At 41.3% G+C, this 16,925-nt stretch overlaps 2 protein-coding genes across 7 annotated transcripts in view; both read right to left on the bottom strand.

Moving 5' to 3' along the window:
- The window catches only part of TFDP2 (transcription factor Dp-2), a 175,004-nt gene extending 172,653 nt beyond the window's left edge, over positions 1 to 2,351 (bottom strand). For all 3 annotated transcript variants that reach the window (XM_060099580.1, XM_060099581.1, XM_060099582.1), the window contains exon 1: positions 2,266 to 2,351. The gene's annotated coding sequence lies outside the window, so the exon portion shown is untranslated. The remainder of the gene's footprint in view (positions 1 to 2,265) is intronic.
- Positions 2,352 to 10,228: 7,877 nt separating this feature from the next.
- GK5 (glycerol kinase 5) overlaps positions 10,229 to 16,925 on the bottom strand; it is an 84,868-nt gene continuing 78,171 nt past the window's right edge. For 3 of the 4 annotated variants that reach the window (XM_060100223.1, XM_060100224.1, XM_060100221.1), the window contains one exon: positions 14,930 to 15,934. In XM_060100223.1, coding sequence (XP_059956206.1) covers positions 15,786 to 15,934 — 149 coding nt within the window. In that variant the 3' untranslated portion in view covers positions 14,930 to 15,785. Of the gene's footprint in view, positions 10,295 to 14,929; positions 15,935 to 16,925 lie in introns of those variants that run through there. The other variant, XM_060100222.1, reaches the window with a different exon arrangement.

The following is a 16,925-nucleotide window of genomic DNA, read 5'->3' as shown; positions in this document are numbered from 1 at the left end:
ATGGACTTGAGGATATGGGGAGGGGGAAGGGTAAGCTGTGACAAAGTGAGAGAGTGGCATGGACATATATACACTACCAAACGTAAAACAGATAGCTAGTGGGAAGCAGCCACATAGCACAGGGAGATCAGCTCAGTGCTTTGTGACCACCTAGAGGGGTGGGATAGGGAGGGTGGGAGGGAGGGAGACGCAAGAGGGAAGAGATATGGGAACATATGTATATGTATTACTGATTCACTTTGTTATAAAGCAGAAACTAACACACCATTGTAAAGCAACTACACTCCAATAAAGATGTTTAAAAATAAATAAATGAAAATGGTGAAGTGCAATGTACATATATGACTCATGCATTATGCATAAAACATAAAATATCAACAGCAAGAAAACAAAGCCAGTCTTTCTATAATGCTAAAAAAAAGGCAAATGTATATTCACATTTCAATTCCTAATTACAAAAAGCAATCTTTGAATCCTTCAGGTTGTGTTTTAATGTATAATTTCCTTCCACAAATGCTTCCATATTAAGGATAAACATATCTGTGCACCCAATTTCAAGTTGTATTGAGGGGACATAGCTCACAGTTAAGAATTTTGGGTGCAAGGGAAAAACTTGAAGGTGCCAGTTGGACGACACATTTCCAAGAGTTGGGGGGAAAGGTACATGATCACAAAATGGTAACGTGAAGTATTAAACACTTGAAAATTCTGTTTTCCCTCTTAACTAAACAACTAGACATAAAGAGAACTCAAAAATAAGAGTTTAATAAGTCTTGGGCCTTTATCAAATATAAGCACCACATTGCTGAAACTGCAACTGTACTGCCAGAACAGGGCTACAGACACCATGTCTGCCATGAGACTAGACTCTAGTTCCAGGCACAAGATGTTCTAATAAATAACAAATGCATCAAGAGCCAGCACAGAAGTGTGACAGAATCCGGGGTCTAAGCATTTGATTTTTCTCCGGGTGCTACTTGAGAATGGACACTGCCATTAAAGATTTATTACAGTAACAGGATAGTGATAAAGCTTTAGCTAAATTATAGGCCAACCAATGAAATGGAAAAGCAACATGCAATATCAGATCAACTAAATTATTTTCTGTAGAATTTTGTACAGAGGTAGGGTCATGATTACACCGTACAGAGGACAGATGAATCACCTCAACTATATCTATTAGGTGAAGATGATTTCAGGCCATTAAGAGAAAAGAAAAGTGGCCCAGAAAAAAATGAGGCTATAGAAGTCAAATGAAAAAACACAACACTAAGATTTGGGGGAGAAAGGGGAAGGAAGGGAATGAGCTACTGACTTACTAAAAAGAGAGCAAAGAAGTGGGACAGGGAGTCTGAGCCCTCAGAGCCGGAATGAGGAAAAGTATTCAAAGGTTCAAAGGGAGCTTCAGCAGTGAATACGGAAAGGGATGAGCCTGTTAACCGTTTGAACGGAAAAAGAGAAACAATACGGGGAACTTTTCTAAACCATCATTCACGGGGTCAATTAAATGCCTAACTCATGCAGGGCAGGGCAATTAATAGGAGGTGAGCTTTGTTCCAAATGGTTACACCGATTAGTCCATTTCCTCCTGGCAACACCCTCAATAGGTGGATAGTATTTTACAGATGAAGAAACGGAGACCACACAACGCCAGGTACCAGAGACTGGTACCAGAGACTGAGCACTGAGCACTCATTCCCTTAGTTGCACTGTCTCCCTGCAAGAGCCTAGAAAAATCTTTACCCTTTTCTGTGGAGAGAGACCTTGGCTCTCCGGAATTTCTCAAAGGAGTCTGGGCCCCAAAAGTGACCCTCTACTTGAGAGAAAAGTTCCCTTACAGAGGCTACGAGGCTCTTCCAAGCGCACGAGGCTCTGGAACTCTGAAATACACCTGGTTGAGATGGAAAACCAGACTTAGAAGCCATGCTTCTCCCCTGAAGATACCGAGAAAGTAGAAAGCAGCCCTTCCTCTCTTCCACGAGGCGTGACTCAGGGACGGTGCCTCCCCCAATTTGCTCTGTGTGTCTGTGTGTGGCTGTGGGGGGGGGGCGGGGGGGGGAAGGGGCGGTCTCCGGTTTCCGACTCTCTTCCCCCGACACTCAAGGGTTACTCGGCCAGGCCTGGAAGAATGCGTGGGAATAAACAGATGGGACTCGGGGTGACAAGGGGACCCGGAGGCGCAGGGAGGGGAACCTGCCCAGGAACACGCCGGGCCGAGTCCAGAGGCCCTCGGCACGGAGCCCGCGCCCGCACCATGAACCTTACCGCCGCTTGGCTGCAGAAAACGAGGCGACCGCGCAGGGCTGTTCTTCGAGCGTGGGGCGCGTCTTCGGGCGCCGCCGCTCTAGTGGCGCCCGCGGCTGGCGGCGGCCGGGTCCCGGCCGACTCACACGCCGGGCAGGCTGGGCGATCCGCGGCCGGCCCAGTAGAGGCCCTGGAGTTCGAGGCCCCGGGACGCCGACCGCGCGCGCCCCTGAGCCTGCCCAAAGAGGAAGGGTCAGGGCGCGCCCGCGTACCGAGCAGCGGCGGCGGCTGCAGCCGAGACCGCTGGCGGTTTCGTCCGCCCTCGCCTTGCCCAGCCACTGCCCCGCTTCCCCCGCGCGAGCTTTGGCGGCGGAGCAGCACGGTGAGCGCCGATTGGCCCTCGGGATGAATGACGTACGGCGCCTCTCCCCACGGATTGGCCAGGCCTGCGGTGCGTGCGAGGAGTAAACAAACCCCGCCCCGAGGCTTCCCAAAGAGAGGAGGGGGCCGCGAGGTGTAGCAGCGGGGCGTCAGGCTTCCTGCGGGGTCCCTGGGTTGTCCACTGGAGATTCTCAGTGGGTCCCCCGCAGGAATCTCGCCAGCGCGGCTCCCCAGCCGCCTCCGGGGCAGGCTACAGGCCTGAGGCCTAAAATTTATAGACACACCCTTCCCCGCCCCTTCCCCCGGCTTGGGTGGGAATCTTGACTTTTCCATCCACTACCATCCCCCCGGCCCCAAGCAGGAAAACCCCCATCTCTCTTAGAAAAGGAGGAACTAGGTCATCCCTAGTTCCCAAGCACAACTCCGTCCCCAGTCACTTGATGGGTCACCTTCGGGGCAGCAGCATGGAGGGGCATGGGGACGAGTGATTGAGGCCACGTGTGGGGACGAGTATGCGGTAAATTATTCAGACAGGGGTTAGAGACCGCTGGGCATGTGGCTTCTTCAGTATACAGGCAAGTAAGATCCAAACCGGGCCAGGTCACCATGTCACGTGGAAGCTGAAGAGAAAATCGCGGCTCCCACCCCCCAAATACCAGTCCATTTAGTTCAGTATTAATACATTTTGTGCCTATCTGAAAACCATGTGTGAGCTTACATTTTAGTGGGGTGGGAAGGACAATATGCAAAAGAAATAAGCAAAATATAAGCTATGTTACAGGCTGGGACATGCTTTGGGGGAAATATGTAGCAGAGAAGGTGTTTGAGGGATGACTTGTCTTAAATAGAGTGCTCAGTGAAGGCAGCAGGAAAGGCGCCATTTAAATAAATACCTAAAGGAACTGGGGGAGGTGAGAAAGCACCTTTGGACCTTTCTCTGGGGGTGGAGTGGAGAGATAATTTCTGCATAACTGTACGTAGATAAAGTCCTAGGTGGTCAAGAATGCTGAATGCAGTCTCCTTGGACTCATTCTAAAATGCAAAAGCCCCAATGGAGTCATTACCTTGCATTTTTCAATAACAAATCAATAAGATTTATTTAGTTTCCACAGAAATTTTGTGGTTTCAACTTAAATACTTTTCAAACATCGTAAGCACAAAGATACAAAAATGAGGAAAACAGACGAAACCCCCATCCTCAAGGAGCTCAGTCTATCAGGAGAGATGGATTGATAACCACCTCAGGTCAAAGTGTAAACTGTCCAAGTAGAAGTAGATGCAGAGCTGTGCTTGGGCTAATGGGGGAGGGAGAAGCAGTGGATGTTATTAAGGAACTGTACCTCGGAATCTCTTTATCTATGAAGACAACTCAGTGCTAAATTTTGGAGTAAGGCTATGGCAATCAGGGATTCTCTAACCTCTTTGTACATTTTTAAGGTGAGAGTCGGAAGATAATATTAAGTTAAACCACATGAAATTGTTAATATTTGGCAATTTTCATATGACTCGTAGAGTTAATATGAGGATTTTGCTATGTAATACATATAGTAAGTGTTCAATAAATGATGGTGATTATTATGATCATTTGATAATAGTGCTTTTGAAAAGAATGATTTAAAAGTCAATGTTTCGGGCCTCCCTGGTGGCGCAGTGGTTGAGAGTCCGCCTGCCAGGGGATACGGGTTCGTGCCCCGACCTGGGAGGATCCCATATGCCGCGGAGCGGCTGGGCCCGTGAGCCATGGCCGCTGGGCCTGCGCATCCGGAGCCTGTGCTCCGCAACGGGAGAGGCCACAACAGTGAGAGGCCCGCATACCGCAAAAAAAAAAAGAAAAAAAAAAGGTCAATGTTTCGTAACACCTTCCAACGCCTTGAAGTAAAATGGGCAGTGCAAGTTTCAAATTTTCCATATACTGGTTTGATCTAGCTGTGAATTTCCATGACCTAATCAGGGTATGCTGTAAAAGACACAAAATGCTAGTTTCACAGCAGGCCAAGAAATTCAGAATAAGGAACAGCTTGGTTTTCAAGCCAAAAACTGAAAATTCCCCAGAACAGAATAAATTGTCAAGTTGCTTCAGGGAGGAAAATTCATGTAAATCAATTTTTCATTCCCACTCACAGTTCCAATTTAGCAATTTGCACAACAGTCAGCTTTCTCTCTTCCTTCTCATTTCCCCATTAAAAGATCTGATTTCCTTTGAAAAGGAAAATAAGGCTTCCACTATCTCCAAAGCAAGAGAGTAGATGTTTGAAACACAACAGAACACTTACTGATTTGGCAAACACTTATTAAGCACTTATTGTATGCCACCAACAGTGCAAGGCATTGGAAATACACACATAAATGTCCAAAGAGCTTCGTTCATGGGTGTTCCTTGTGCTTAGAACAATCCCCCAGTTCATCCACACCTCATCTACACATGCCTTCTCATCTAAGCTGAAACAACACTCTCTCCAGAAAAGCTTCCTCTGACTCCCCATCTCCAGCTCTTTGCCCATAAAATTGTTTGTCTTTCCAACGTTCATCAAACTTGTGATTACTCATTTAGTACCTGTGTCCTGTTAGACTGTAAGCTCCCTGCAATTCAGATCTACGCCATTCTATTCACTACGTTATCCTCGGTGCTTGAGGGAAGCTCAGTAAGTTTTTATTGAATGGATGAGAGTGCCACAGCCTAGCACGTTGGAAAGAGGAGCCGAGCATAAATAAAGTCTCTACTTGTATATGCGGGGCAACAGACAGCCATGAAAGAGACAGATCTGCTAGAGTTAAACCTGAGGAATTTCCCTGTGCTGCCCCCATCCTGAGGCTGGATGCTGCTTCCTAGAGGCGTAGCTATAGTGCTCCTGGACCGATGTCTCTCAAACTTTAATGTGCCCAGGAATCACTTAGAAATCTTTTTAAAATTCAGACTCTAGATCAGCAGGTCTGAGGTACCCCACCTCAGAGTGGGGTAGAGTCTGCATTTCCAACAAACTCCCAACTGGGGCTGGGGCTGCTTCACCAAACACCACAGTTTGAGTGACAAGGACCTTAGAGACACCTATTTACCATTCCCAAAAATCCACAGTTGTCTAGACTTTTGTAGTTGCAGGTGACTTTTTTTAATATAAATTTATTATTTATTTACTTTTGGCTGCGTTGGGTCTTCGTTGCTGCACACGGGCTTTCTCTAGTTGTGGCGAGCAGGGGCTACTCTTCGCTGTGGTGCACGGGCTTCTCATTGTGGTGACGTCTCTTGTTGTGAAGCACAGGCTCTAGGCGTGCAGGCTTCAGTAGTTGTGACATGCGGGCTCATTGGTTGTGGCACGGGGGCTTAGCTGCTCCGCGGCATGTGGGGTCTCCCGGACCAGGGCTCAAACCCGTTTCCCCTGCACTGGCAGGTGGATTCTTAACCACTGCACCACCAGGGAAATCCTGCAGATGACTTTTTAAAAAGCATCCTGATTTCACACCCAATCTATCCAGTGACAGACAAAAGAAATAACACTTAAGTGAAAAATGTGTTATAGCAAGGCCTTGTCTTCCAGAGACAGTCCTATTATGTGCAGTTTAGTCACATTAAACTACAGAGTGGAATCAAAGCCTTGGAATTTCCTCAGTGAGGGACACAGCTTTCTCCTCAATTCATTTCTGGAATGACTTTGTTCAGGCAGTGGAAAGATTACACAGTCACCATTAATAGAAGTAAACTTTTCTTAATATCAAACCTAAAATTATTTTAAGATAAATATCTTATTTATCCTAAAAATATAAATTATATGTGAGGTATAAGAAATAATGATAATATGATCTAGCAGTCCCACTCTTGGGCATATATCCAGACAAAACTATAATTCAAGAAGATACATGCACCCCTATGTTCATAGCAGCACTTATTTACAATAGCCAAGACATGGAAACAACCTAAATGTCCATTGACAGGAGACTGGATAAAGAAGATGTGGTACATATATACAATGGAATATCACTCAGCCATAAAAAAGAACGAAATAATGCCATTTGGAGCAACATGGATGGACCTAGAGATTATCGTACTAAGTGAAGGAAGTCAGAGAGAAAGACAAAAATCATATGACATCAATTATATGTGGTATCTAAAATATGACACAAATGAACTTATCTACGAAACAGAAACAGATTCACAGACATAGAGAACAGACTTGCTTTTGCCAAGGGGGAGGGGGATGGGGGAGGGATGGAGTGGGAGGTTGGGATTAGCAGATGCAAACTATTACATCTGCTAACTAATACAGAGGAGCATATTTACACAGTGGCTCCTGTCCCCATTGTTTAAACATTACCCATATGGTGTCAACTCTCTAGCATTCCAGGCTTGACCATGGGTGAAAAATGACAGAATGAGTTCAAATGAGTATTCCAAGCTGGGAGGCAGAGAAATCCCAGCTCATAAAACCAGAGATATGGTAAAGTAAGATGCTGTCAGGTTACACCTGGGCAGCTGGTTGCTACAGCTGGAATCAAAAAGTGTGCTAAGGGCTTCCCTGGTGGCGCAGTGGTTGAGAGTCCGCCTGCTGATGCAGTGGACACAGGTTCGTGCCCCGGTCCTGGAAGATCCCACATGCCGCGGAGTGGCTGGGCCCGTGAGCCATGGCCGCTGAGCCTGTGCATCTGGAGGCTGTGTTCCGCAACGGGAGAAGCCATAACAGTGAGAGGCCTGCGTACTGCAAAAAAAAAAAAAAAAGTGGGCTAAGAGGATGTGAAGTGGGGCAAGAGATGACCAATACTGATATAAATAATTGGATAATAAATGGAGGACAGGCAACAACTCTTCCTTACAGTAGAATTTCATGAATAAATGTAAAGACATAATGGAAATAGAAAATCACCATTATTAGGCAAATATTACAGAAATGATTGTTGCAGACAGGAAGCATCCGGGGATGCTAAAAACTAGTGAGTGAAAGTGTGATGGGAAACAGGATATTTACATGGTCTAAAAGTATCTCCAGGGTGGGATGAATTGGAAGATTGGGACTGATATATATACACTACTATACATAAAATAGATAACTAATGAGAACCTACTGTATAGCACAGGGAACTCTATTCAGTACTCTGCAATGACCTGTATGGGAATAGAATCTAAAGAAGAGTGGATATATTTATATGTATAAATGATTCACTTTGCTGTACAGCAGAAACTAACACAACATTGTAAATCAACTATACTCCAACAAAAATTTTTTTAAAAAAGTTATTTCCTCACAAGATACTTAACTACAAAGGGGAAAATAGTACGTTTACAATGGAAAAACCTGGCAGGCACCCCCTTAATCAAAGGATCAAGGTTAACAACAATAATAAGACATATTGATGTCTTCCTGATAGAATGCATTAAGGCCGCAGACATCACTTCTGCAGGTTTCTAACAAAAATTCAGAACTTTAACCTAATCACAAGAAAATATCAGGCCAACCCAAATTGAGGGACATTCTATAAAATAACTGCCAGTCTTCTTAAAAAATGTTAAGGTCATGAAAGAAAGACAGACTAGGGAACTATCACAGATTGGAGGAGAGTAAGAAGACATGAAAATTAAATGCAACGTGGGATCCTGGATTGAATTCTGGACCAGAAAAAGGACAAGAGTTGGAAAACTGACAAAATTCAAGTAAGGCTTGTGGATTAGTTTATACTACTGTATGAATGTGAATTTCCCATTTTGAGTAGTTATATTATGGTTATGTAAGTGACATGTTAATTAGGAGAAGCTGGGGAAAAGGAGAACTCTATGTAATACTTCTACAACTTCTCTTTAAGTCTAAAATTATCTCAAAATAAAAAGCTAAAAAGCTAAATACTGGAAATCAACTATATTTCAATTAAAAAAAAAAAAAACTAGGGCTTCCCTGGTGGTGCAGTGGTTGAGAGTCCGCCTGCCGATGCAGGGGACACGGCTTTGTGCCCTGGTCCGGGAAGATCCCACATGCCGCGGAGCGGCTGGGCCCGTGAGCCATGGCCGCTAAGCCTGCGCGTCCGGAGCCTGTGTTCCGCAGTGGGAGAGGCCACGGCAGTGAGAGGCCCGCGTACCGCAAAAAATAAATAAATAAATAAATAAATAAATAAATAAATAAATAAAACTAAATACTGGTGGATCTTATTAAAACACAGATTCTGTTTCAGTACATCTGGAATGAAGCCTGAAGTTCTGCTCTTCTGAAAAGTACTCTGGTGACACGGAGGCTACTGGTCCCAACAACATATCTGAGTAGCAAGACTTGTTCCCTCCTGTTGTATTAAGGTGAAACTGACACCCAATAAACTATGCATAAAGTGAGTAACTTGATGAGTTTTGACATATGTATATACCCATGAAACTATTCCCACAATCAAGATAATGAATTTATTGTTGGCAGGCAATTCTACACGGCTTTCTTGTTTCTGCTTGCCTGGTAAGCAGAGGTACTGAGGCCTCTGTTGTAAAATAGAGATAGTGTCTCCCTCCAGAGTAGAGGGCAGTTTTGTTTCCTGTCCAATACAATAAAAATTATTTCCTCTGGAGCAAGCATCGGGCACACTTACTTGCAGCCCATTACAAAAGACTCAAGTTTCCTAAGCTCGAGATTGCTCAGCTGTACTGCAAACCCACTGTGTGCACAGCATCAACCCCGACAATCCACACAGGAGTTAAGAGGCAAAGGAAACCAATGCAAATATGAAGATTATGATGTTTTCTATGTCTTGAGTAATAAAGTCTTTAGTCTCTGACCCAGGAGTCTCATATCTGCTGCCAGTATCCATGGAGCTGTGGGAGGCTAACTCGTTAGCTTCCAAGTACAGAAAATTTCAAACTCTTCTCAGTTCTTGACAGAGTTTGGTGATGAAACTGGGATGCTGACAGAGACAGGGCCTTCTGGGAGAGACAGGACAACCCTGTGGGCTGGGTTAAAGAATATGAGAATTCCCTGGGATCTGGTGGCTAACAACCTTGCCCAAGTGGTAGGGAAAAGGGAGGGGTAATTTAGTAAATCTAAGGTATTTGCCTTACAATCTCCACATCCTAGTGGGTTGTTTCTAAACAGCAAAGAATCCACTATTAGTCCCTATCACCCTCATTTATTTTTTTCCTACAATTTCTTTTACATAGCCAGATTCTTTACATATATATATATACACATATATACGTATATATACATATACATACACATATATGTGTGTATATATATATATACGTATATATACATATATACGCACAGAGATGTATATGTATATTTTTGGCCGCGCTGCACGGCTTGTGGGATCTTAGTTCCCCGACCAGGGATCGAACCCGGGCCCTTGGCAGTGAAAGCACGGAGTCCTAACCGCTGGCCCGCCAGCGAATTCCCTAAAAATAATTTTATAACATTTAATACAATTTATAGTCACATACATTTCAGAAAAGTCAGCTCCACATACCTGCCCCTTCCTTGTCCTCCTCATTACACTAATATGACTTTGAACAACAATAAAATCAAAACCATACCACTTCCTTTCTTCAAATAATTGAATGTTTATTATCCCTCAAAATCCCTCCTACAGAATGAACCATGGGCTCCTCTTCGGCCAGGGAATGGAATCCAGATTGTCCAACTGAATCCTCTGCCATCATCATCGGGATGTCGCTATTTATGTGTGCGGATGTGAAGCAACGAACAGAGAAACACTAAAAAAAAAAAAGGCTTTAATACACAATATGTACAGATCACTCGCTGTTTCGTTATAATTTCCCAAATAATTTTAATGATAATTTTCATAATGGATTTTAACAGCTGCTAGGTTAATTCCGTCACATTAGCATTTGAAAGTATGTTTCCTCCAGTTATTTAAAATTTTTCTAAACATTTAAATATACAGTATATTTTCACAATAGATTGTATCATCTTTTTTCCACTACAAAGAATTAACTCTCATCTCTAGTAATTTCCTCTGTGCAAGAATGCAGAATATAGAATAAGCCTAAACAGGATCTAAAGAGGCAGGGTTACAGAAAACCTTTCTTCTCTAACCATATTAAGCCTCATTTTTTTCTTCTTCCAGTTAAAAGGGAAACACAAGCCCAAATTTATCTTGAGTTACAACCGAAGTTAACATATGCTTATTTCTCTGTGACATTCTTAATGTGCAGAAACCAAAACAGGAAATGGTATTAAATAAGAATTTCCAGGTAAAATTTAAAAATAAATCCAAAAGTTAAAGTAGACAAAAAGGTAATGGGAAAATTCCCATACACATGAAAAAGATTCCTTTTATTCTGCATCCTTGATTTTATCTATAGATTTTAACAATGATTTATGATGTTCTCAATGACCATTTAATAAAACTATGAAATTCATAAAGAACATGAGAGAAATAAAATTATAAATTTACCGATGCATACAAATTGGAATCTATATTAACTGTCTTGCACAAATAGGAAAATTTTGAATTAATTTTCCACAAAATCGTTCTGACATATTTACACAAATCAGCTTATTTTAAATAAAAAATATTTTTAGGATTATGATACCTATGTACAAAACATGTATTGGTACACTTTACTTAACATTCTAAGTAAAGGTGTCTTTGAAACTTTTTTGCTATTATACAGTGTTAGTACCACACTACATAATAAGTGTGTAAGAAATACAAGAGCTCTTCTGCTCAGTACATTACAAAGTCATGTTCAAATGCTATATACATTTTGCCCAGAAGGATTTGAAAATGCTACTTAATGACTTCTTAAGTCACTGGACTGATTTTTTTTTTAAGTTTTTAAAAAGGATATTCCTTTAAGGATATGGCTCCTTTAGCAAACAACCCAATTAGCAAATGGACAAAAGATATGGACAGACATTTCACTAGAGGATAAACAGATCACAAAAGAGCACATGAAAAGATGTTCAACATCATTATTAATTAGGGAAATGCAAATTCAATCCACAATGAGAAAACCACACACTTATCACAGTGGACTAACGTAAAAAATGGTGACAACATCAAATGCTGGTGACAACGTGGAGAAAGTGGATCACTCATACATTGCTGGTGGGAATGTAAAATGGTACAGCTATTCTGGAAAACAGTTTGGCAGTTTCTTGTAAAGATATGGCTCATTTAAACTGGAAACCTTATCATTTATTTTCTACATAATATAGGTATCTATACAGACACATCCATTTTATTTCAATAAACCAAATGTAATGTAAAGTGGGGGGAAAGACAATGGAAATAGAATAACAGAGAATTTCCAAAACATCTGATTCTGCAGGTTCCTGCCTCTATCATTCCCATTCCCATGATCATTCCTGCATCCTTCTAGGGGCAAAGGTCCCATGGGAATATGGTGACAAAACAACCAGTGACTCACAGTAGATGCTGGTGCCAAAGTACTTACAGCTATGAGGATCCAAAACTTTAAAAAACAATGTGATTCTTGATGGCCTATTTGACGTCTTTGGAGTTACCCCTTTAGGCTGGTTTGAACCAGATGACCTGGATTTGAGTATGCAAGGTGAGGACTCTGGGACCAGATAGATCCAGGGTGTGTTTTGGGCTTTTAATTTTAATTGAGAAACATGATATAAATTTCCCAAAGGGATTCAGAATCCTCTGGGATAGACTAAAGCCTTCTAGGCTATCTCTGGGATGATTAGAATCACTTAAAGTTGAGGAGCCCCAGGGTCCAGCTATGTCTCACCTCAAAGAATTTAAAAATTACTGCCAAACTCCTAGGCTAGATTATTTTTTTAATTAAAGACTGGTCCTCAGTATAAGTGCCTTGCAAAAGGGGCTATTTCTGAAGTTTCTTCCCTCTAACGTGAGAGTGTTTGGCGTTCCTAAGATTCAATCTGTTAGTCATCTGCAGTCAAATACACAAAACCTGTGAAGAGAAAGGCTTCAGTTGTACCTTCGAAAGTTAATATGTGTATTTATGGATGTGTATCTCTACACAAATAGATATGCAAATATATAAACATACAAAGACTTTAAAAATAAACCGTATGAGGATTCTAGTTCTCATAACAAAGTAGTCCTTCTTAATCCAACAAAACATATTTTACTGTAACAAATAGAAGCTGTTCCCTATCAATAAACACGTGTAACATCAAGGACAAAATATATATGCAAAACAAGTTGCACTTACAAACCCACAGTAAAAATTCATCCCACAAATATGAAGGCACGGAGTTAAGTTCTGTGGAAGCAGACATGTTTTCTGCTTTCAGGGAACTTCTAGTTTGGTGGAGGCTTGCGCAGAGGCAGATAAAAGAGTGATCATCTCCTTTGTTCAGAGACGAAAAGGAAACAAAAAGGCAGATCAAACCAAAGATGATCTGGAGACTACATTAATCCCAGGCTGAAGTCATAAACTCACTCATTAAGACCACAGAGAATGCAGACATGGGGGTGAGGGTAGGTGGATAAAAACAGCAGAAGACAATTACAGCATGACATTTTTTCCCCACCTCATTAACCAGCAAAGCAGAAACGCTATTTATTTTAAGATACTACTACTTCTTTTTGCTAACAACCATTTCCTAAGGTAAAAATGAAGCAGAGAGAAAAGGAGTACGACAGACACTCCACATTCACTGAGTCTTCAATTTTCTTCCAACAGTCTACATCACTGGTTCTCAACTTGGGGGGTGATTTTGTCTCCCAGGGGACATTTAGCAATGTTTGGAGACATTTTGCCATCATTAAGTAGATGGATGCTAGTGGGTAAAGTTCAGGGATCTGGTAAACATCCTATGATACATAGCACCCCAAAACAAAGAACTATCTGTCCTCAAATGTCAGTGATGCTGAGGTTGAGAAACCATGTCATGGTTGGATATAAAAAAAGTTTAAAAACCAGTAAGTCTATAGTATAAAAGCATTTAGTACCCCGTTAGGAAGGATTGTACAGGAAGATTCTCCTCCTTGATAAGAGAGCTACAGATCTCCTAAAATTATCTGATAGACCCATAGTGAGGAAATAAAACATGCTGAGAAATATTAGCATAGAAATTTTTTTAACTTCAATTATTAGCACACATATAAAAAATAAACTTGAAAGGACAATTTTTTGCTCAGTTGATTCTAATAATCAACACTTTCTACAACCACAAAAGCAAATGTGGTCATGTTTCTGATTTAGGTCAAATCTGACAAAAGATTTAGTAAACTGTGTTACTAAAAAAAAGGCCAGACGTATTAAAAATAGAAGATTAACTTCTAAACTAATGGAAGAAAAAATTAGCCACTGATTTTTGAGGAGATGCTCAATTCCAGTAGAAAGATATTCAAAGTTATTTTTCCACATTATCTAAAAGATATTTCTCCTTTATTTTGTGGTTTCATGATGAGAAAGAACAATGTGGAAAATGAATGAACTAACAAATGTTTAGGTATTAAGAATATCACAATTCAGTACATCCTAATACAAAAAGACAACTATTTCCTATGGACATCATACCCACTGAGAAGCAGACTCTATAAGAAATAGTAAAACAGAGTGGCTTTCATATGACTTTGATAAGAAAGCTTTTAATTGGCCACTAAGCTTTGTAAAAAAGGATGTGAATAACAGAAAGAATGAAGAGTAAGAAATTATCTACATAAGGGGATCTGACTTATTACAGTAAACAAAACACCTTGACTTAACAAAAATATTTCCAAGTCTAATATCTATTACCTGTCTCTGAAATGGACATACATGATAGTAACAGCAAACTTCCCTATAACAGTCACTTCTTTAATTACATTATTATTTAACAGTGAGTTCTATAACAGTAGGACTTTATGTGATATGATAAAGCCTGACCAAGAGGGAAATAAATACATTATTGCTGCAAATCTAAAAGGAACCTAGCCCAAAAACAGGGAGGGGCAAATAACATGAGAACATGTTGGAAGGTGGTCAACTTGCCTTAGGACAATTTTACATCGGGCCTGAAGCTACTCGCAACTCTTACCTCCTACCTTACTCTACCTTGTTTCTATCAAGTGAGTTTGAAAATGTAGGACTCTTGCTGTTCCTCTCTGTGGATCTCTGGCTCAGTGGCTGAGGGGCAGTCACTAGCATGACTACAATCCCGTCCCCTCTGACAGCTACCTCACTGCACAAATCTCAGAGAGATGAGTAGATTGGACAAAAATAAGAAAGATACCTGGACAAGCAAAATACCCCAATGAAGGCAATTCTTAAGTCAGCAATAAATTAGGGCACTTTCTTCAAATTAAGCTCTGTCAACTAGGCACTTAATGAAAACAAAAGACGTTTACACCAGCATCTCAACAAGTAAGAAGGATAGAGAAGAGGAGAAGAAAGGCAAGATTGATATTTACTACGTGTATTTTGTAAAAAGTGAGATTTTATACTTTACCCAGAAATTTTTGAAAGAAATGCTATCTGAGAAGGAAAGTATTCTCCTATTCCTTATGAATCAATACCCTTTTTGGTTTTATTAACTAAAATGATTTTTTTCAGTGTTTTTCAATATATAAAGAAAGCTCAGATTTTGGTTAAACAAGGAAAAATTAAGGCAGTGTCTTTAAACCCAATAAAGGAAAGAATTGACTACCAAATGAGCCTATCTAAGAGCGACATATTGAGCTCATATTTGGATATAACACTGAACGATTATGGCTTTAAATAAAAAATATTAATGTTTCAAAATTCCACATTTTCTTGGTTATTCTTTCTTTTTAGCTATATGGACTTCAAATAGCCCACTTCATTTTAAAGAATTAAGGGAACACTTTTCACATCATTTTGGAACAAAACACGAACACTGCTTGACCCGGAACTATTAACTCAGTTAGTAAACAATTTTGCCCGGGACTATTAACTCAGATAGTAAACAATTATGTTCATATTGGCCCAGTACAAACAGGAGGAGGACCCGTGACTGTCAAAACATGGTTGGAAATGGCTAGTGTCCTTTGGAATTTGCTACAAAACAGAAGATTTAAAAGTTCTGAGGTATTGTTGCCTTACAATCTTACCAAGGTTTAGAATTTTTTCAGTGAGGGGTTTTGTTTTGTTTTCAAAACAGCAGTGCTTTTTCTCTCGGGTTGCAGAGCTCAGCTCCAGTCTTCTCTCATTCATGGTCGCATTGTTGTCCCTGAGCTTTGTCTCATCTGCATATCACAGCAACCAGCCATGCGTGGTTTCAGTCATTCCGTTAGTGCTATGTCTTGTTATACCAGTTCATGGAGCGTTTCACTGCTTTGACCCAGTTTCCCATATTCTTTTCATATTCTTGCCATTTCTTCTGTGGCTTGAAAACTATTTCACTTTGCCTCAGTTTCTTTAGTTCCTCCTTGTCAGTCCAAAACCCTATAGATGAAAAAATTTACTCTCAAGTTTTAAGGCAAATAATAAGTCCATAAAGTTTATCCACAAACCTATGTGAACTGGTGCACAGGTGAACAGTTATTACTTTAAAACACAATTCAAAACATTTTGTTGCTCTGAGCTTGGTTAGATTGACTATCCCTGGGAATAAATACATCAGGATTTTAAAATCTTTTGGTTTCTAACTAGCAGCTTTATTTCTGTGTGGAAGAGCACCAAATCATTTCTAGAGCAACCACATCCTGCCATCATTTAATTTCATGACTAGCTCTTAAGAAAAAAAAAAAAAAAAACTCAAGTAAGAAATAGTAGGGGCTTCCCTAGTGGCACAGAGGTTGAGAATCTGCCTGCTAATGCAGGGAACATGGGTTCGAGCCCTGGTCTGGGAGGATCCCACATGCCGCGGAGCAACCCGTGAGCCACAACTACTGAGCCTGCGCGTCTGGAGCCTGTGCTCTGCAACAAGAGAGGCCGCGATAGTGAGAGGCCCGCACACCGCGATGAAGAGTGGCCACCGCTTGCCACAACTAGAGAAAGCCCTCGCACAGAAACGAAGACGCAACACAGCAAAAATAAATAAATTAATAAACTCCTACCCGCAACATCTAAAAAAATAAAAAAAAATAAAATAAAATAAAATAAAATAATGGGGGCTTCCCTGGTGGCACAGTGGTTGAGTAGTCCGCCTGCCGATGCAGGGGACACGGGTTTGTTCCCCGGTCTGGGAAGATCCCACATGCCGCGGAGTGGCTAGGCCCGTGAGCCATGGCCGCCGAGCCTGTGCGTCCGGAACCTGTGCTCCGCAACGGGAGAGGCCCGCGTATGGCAAAAAAAAAAAAAAAAAAGAAAGAAATAATATACTTTCTTTTCATACAATTTAAAAAAACAATGATAGGGCTTCCCTGGTGGTGCAGTGGTTAAGAGTCCGCCTGCCAAGCAGGTGACACGGGTTCGAGCTCTGGATCAGGAAGAT

The sequence above is a fragment of the Mesoplodon densirostris genome, chromosome 5 (genome assembly GCF_025265405.1).
Source record: "Mesoplodon densirostris isolate mMesDen1 chromosome 5, mMesDen1 primary haplotype, whole genome shotgun sequence".
NCBI classification, from domain to species: Eukaryota; Metazoa; Chordata; class Mammalia; order Artiodactyla; family Ziphiidae; genus Mesoplodon; species Mesoplodon densirostris.
This window is presented reverse-complemented; position numbering and strand designations above follow the sequence as displayed.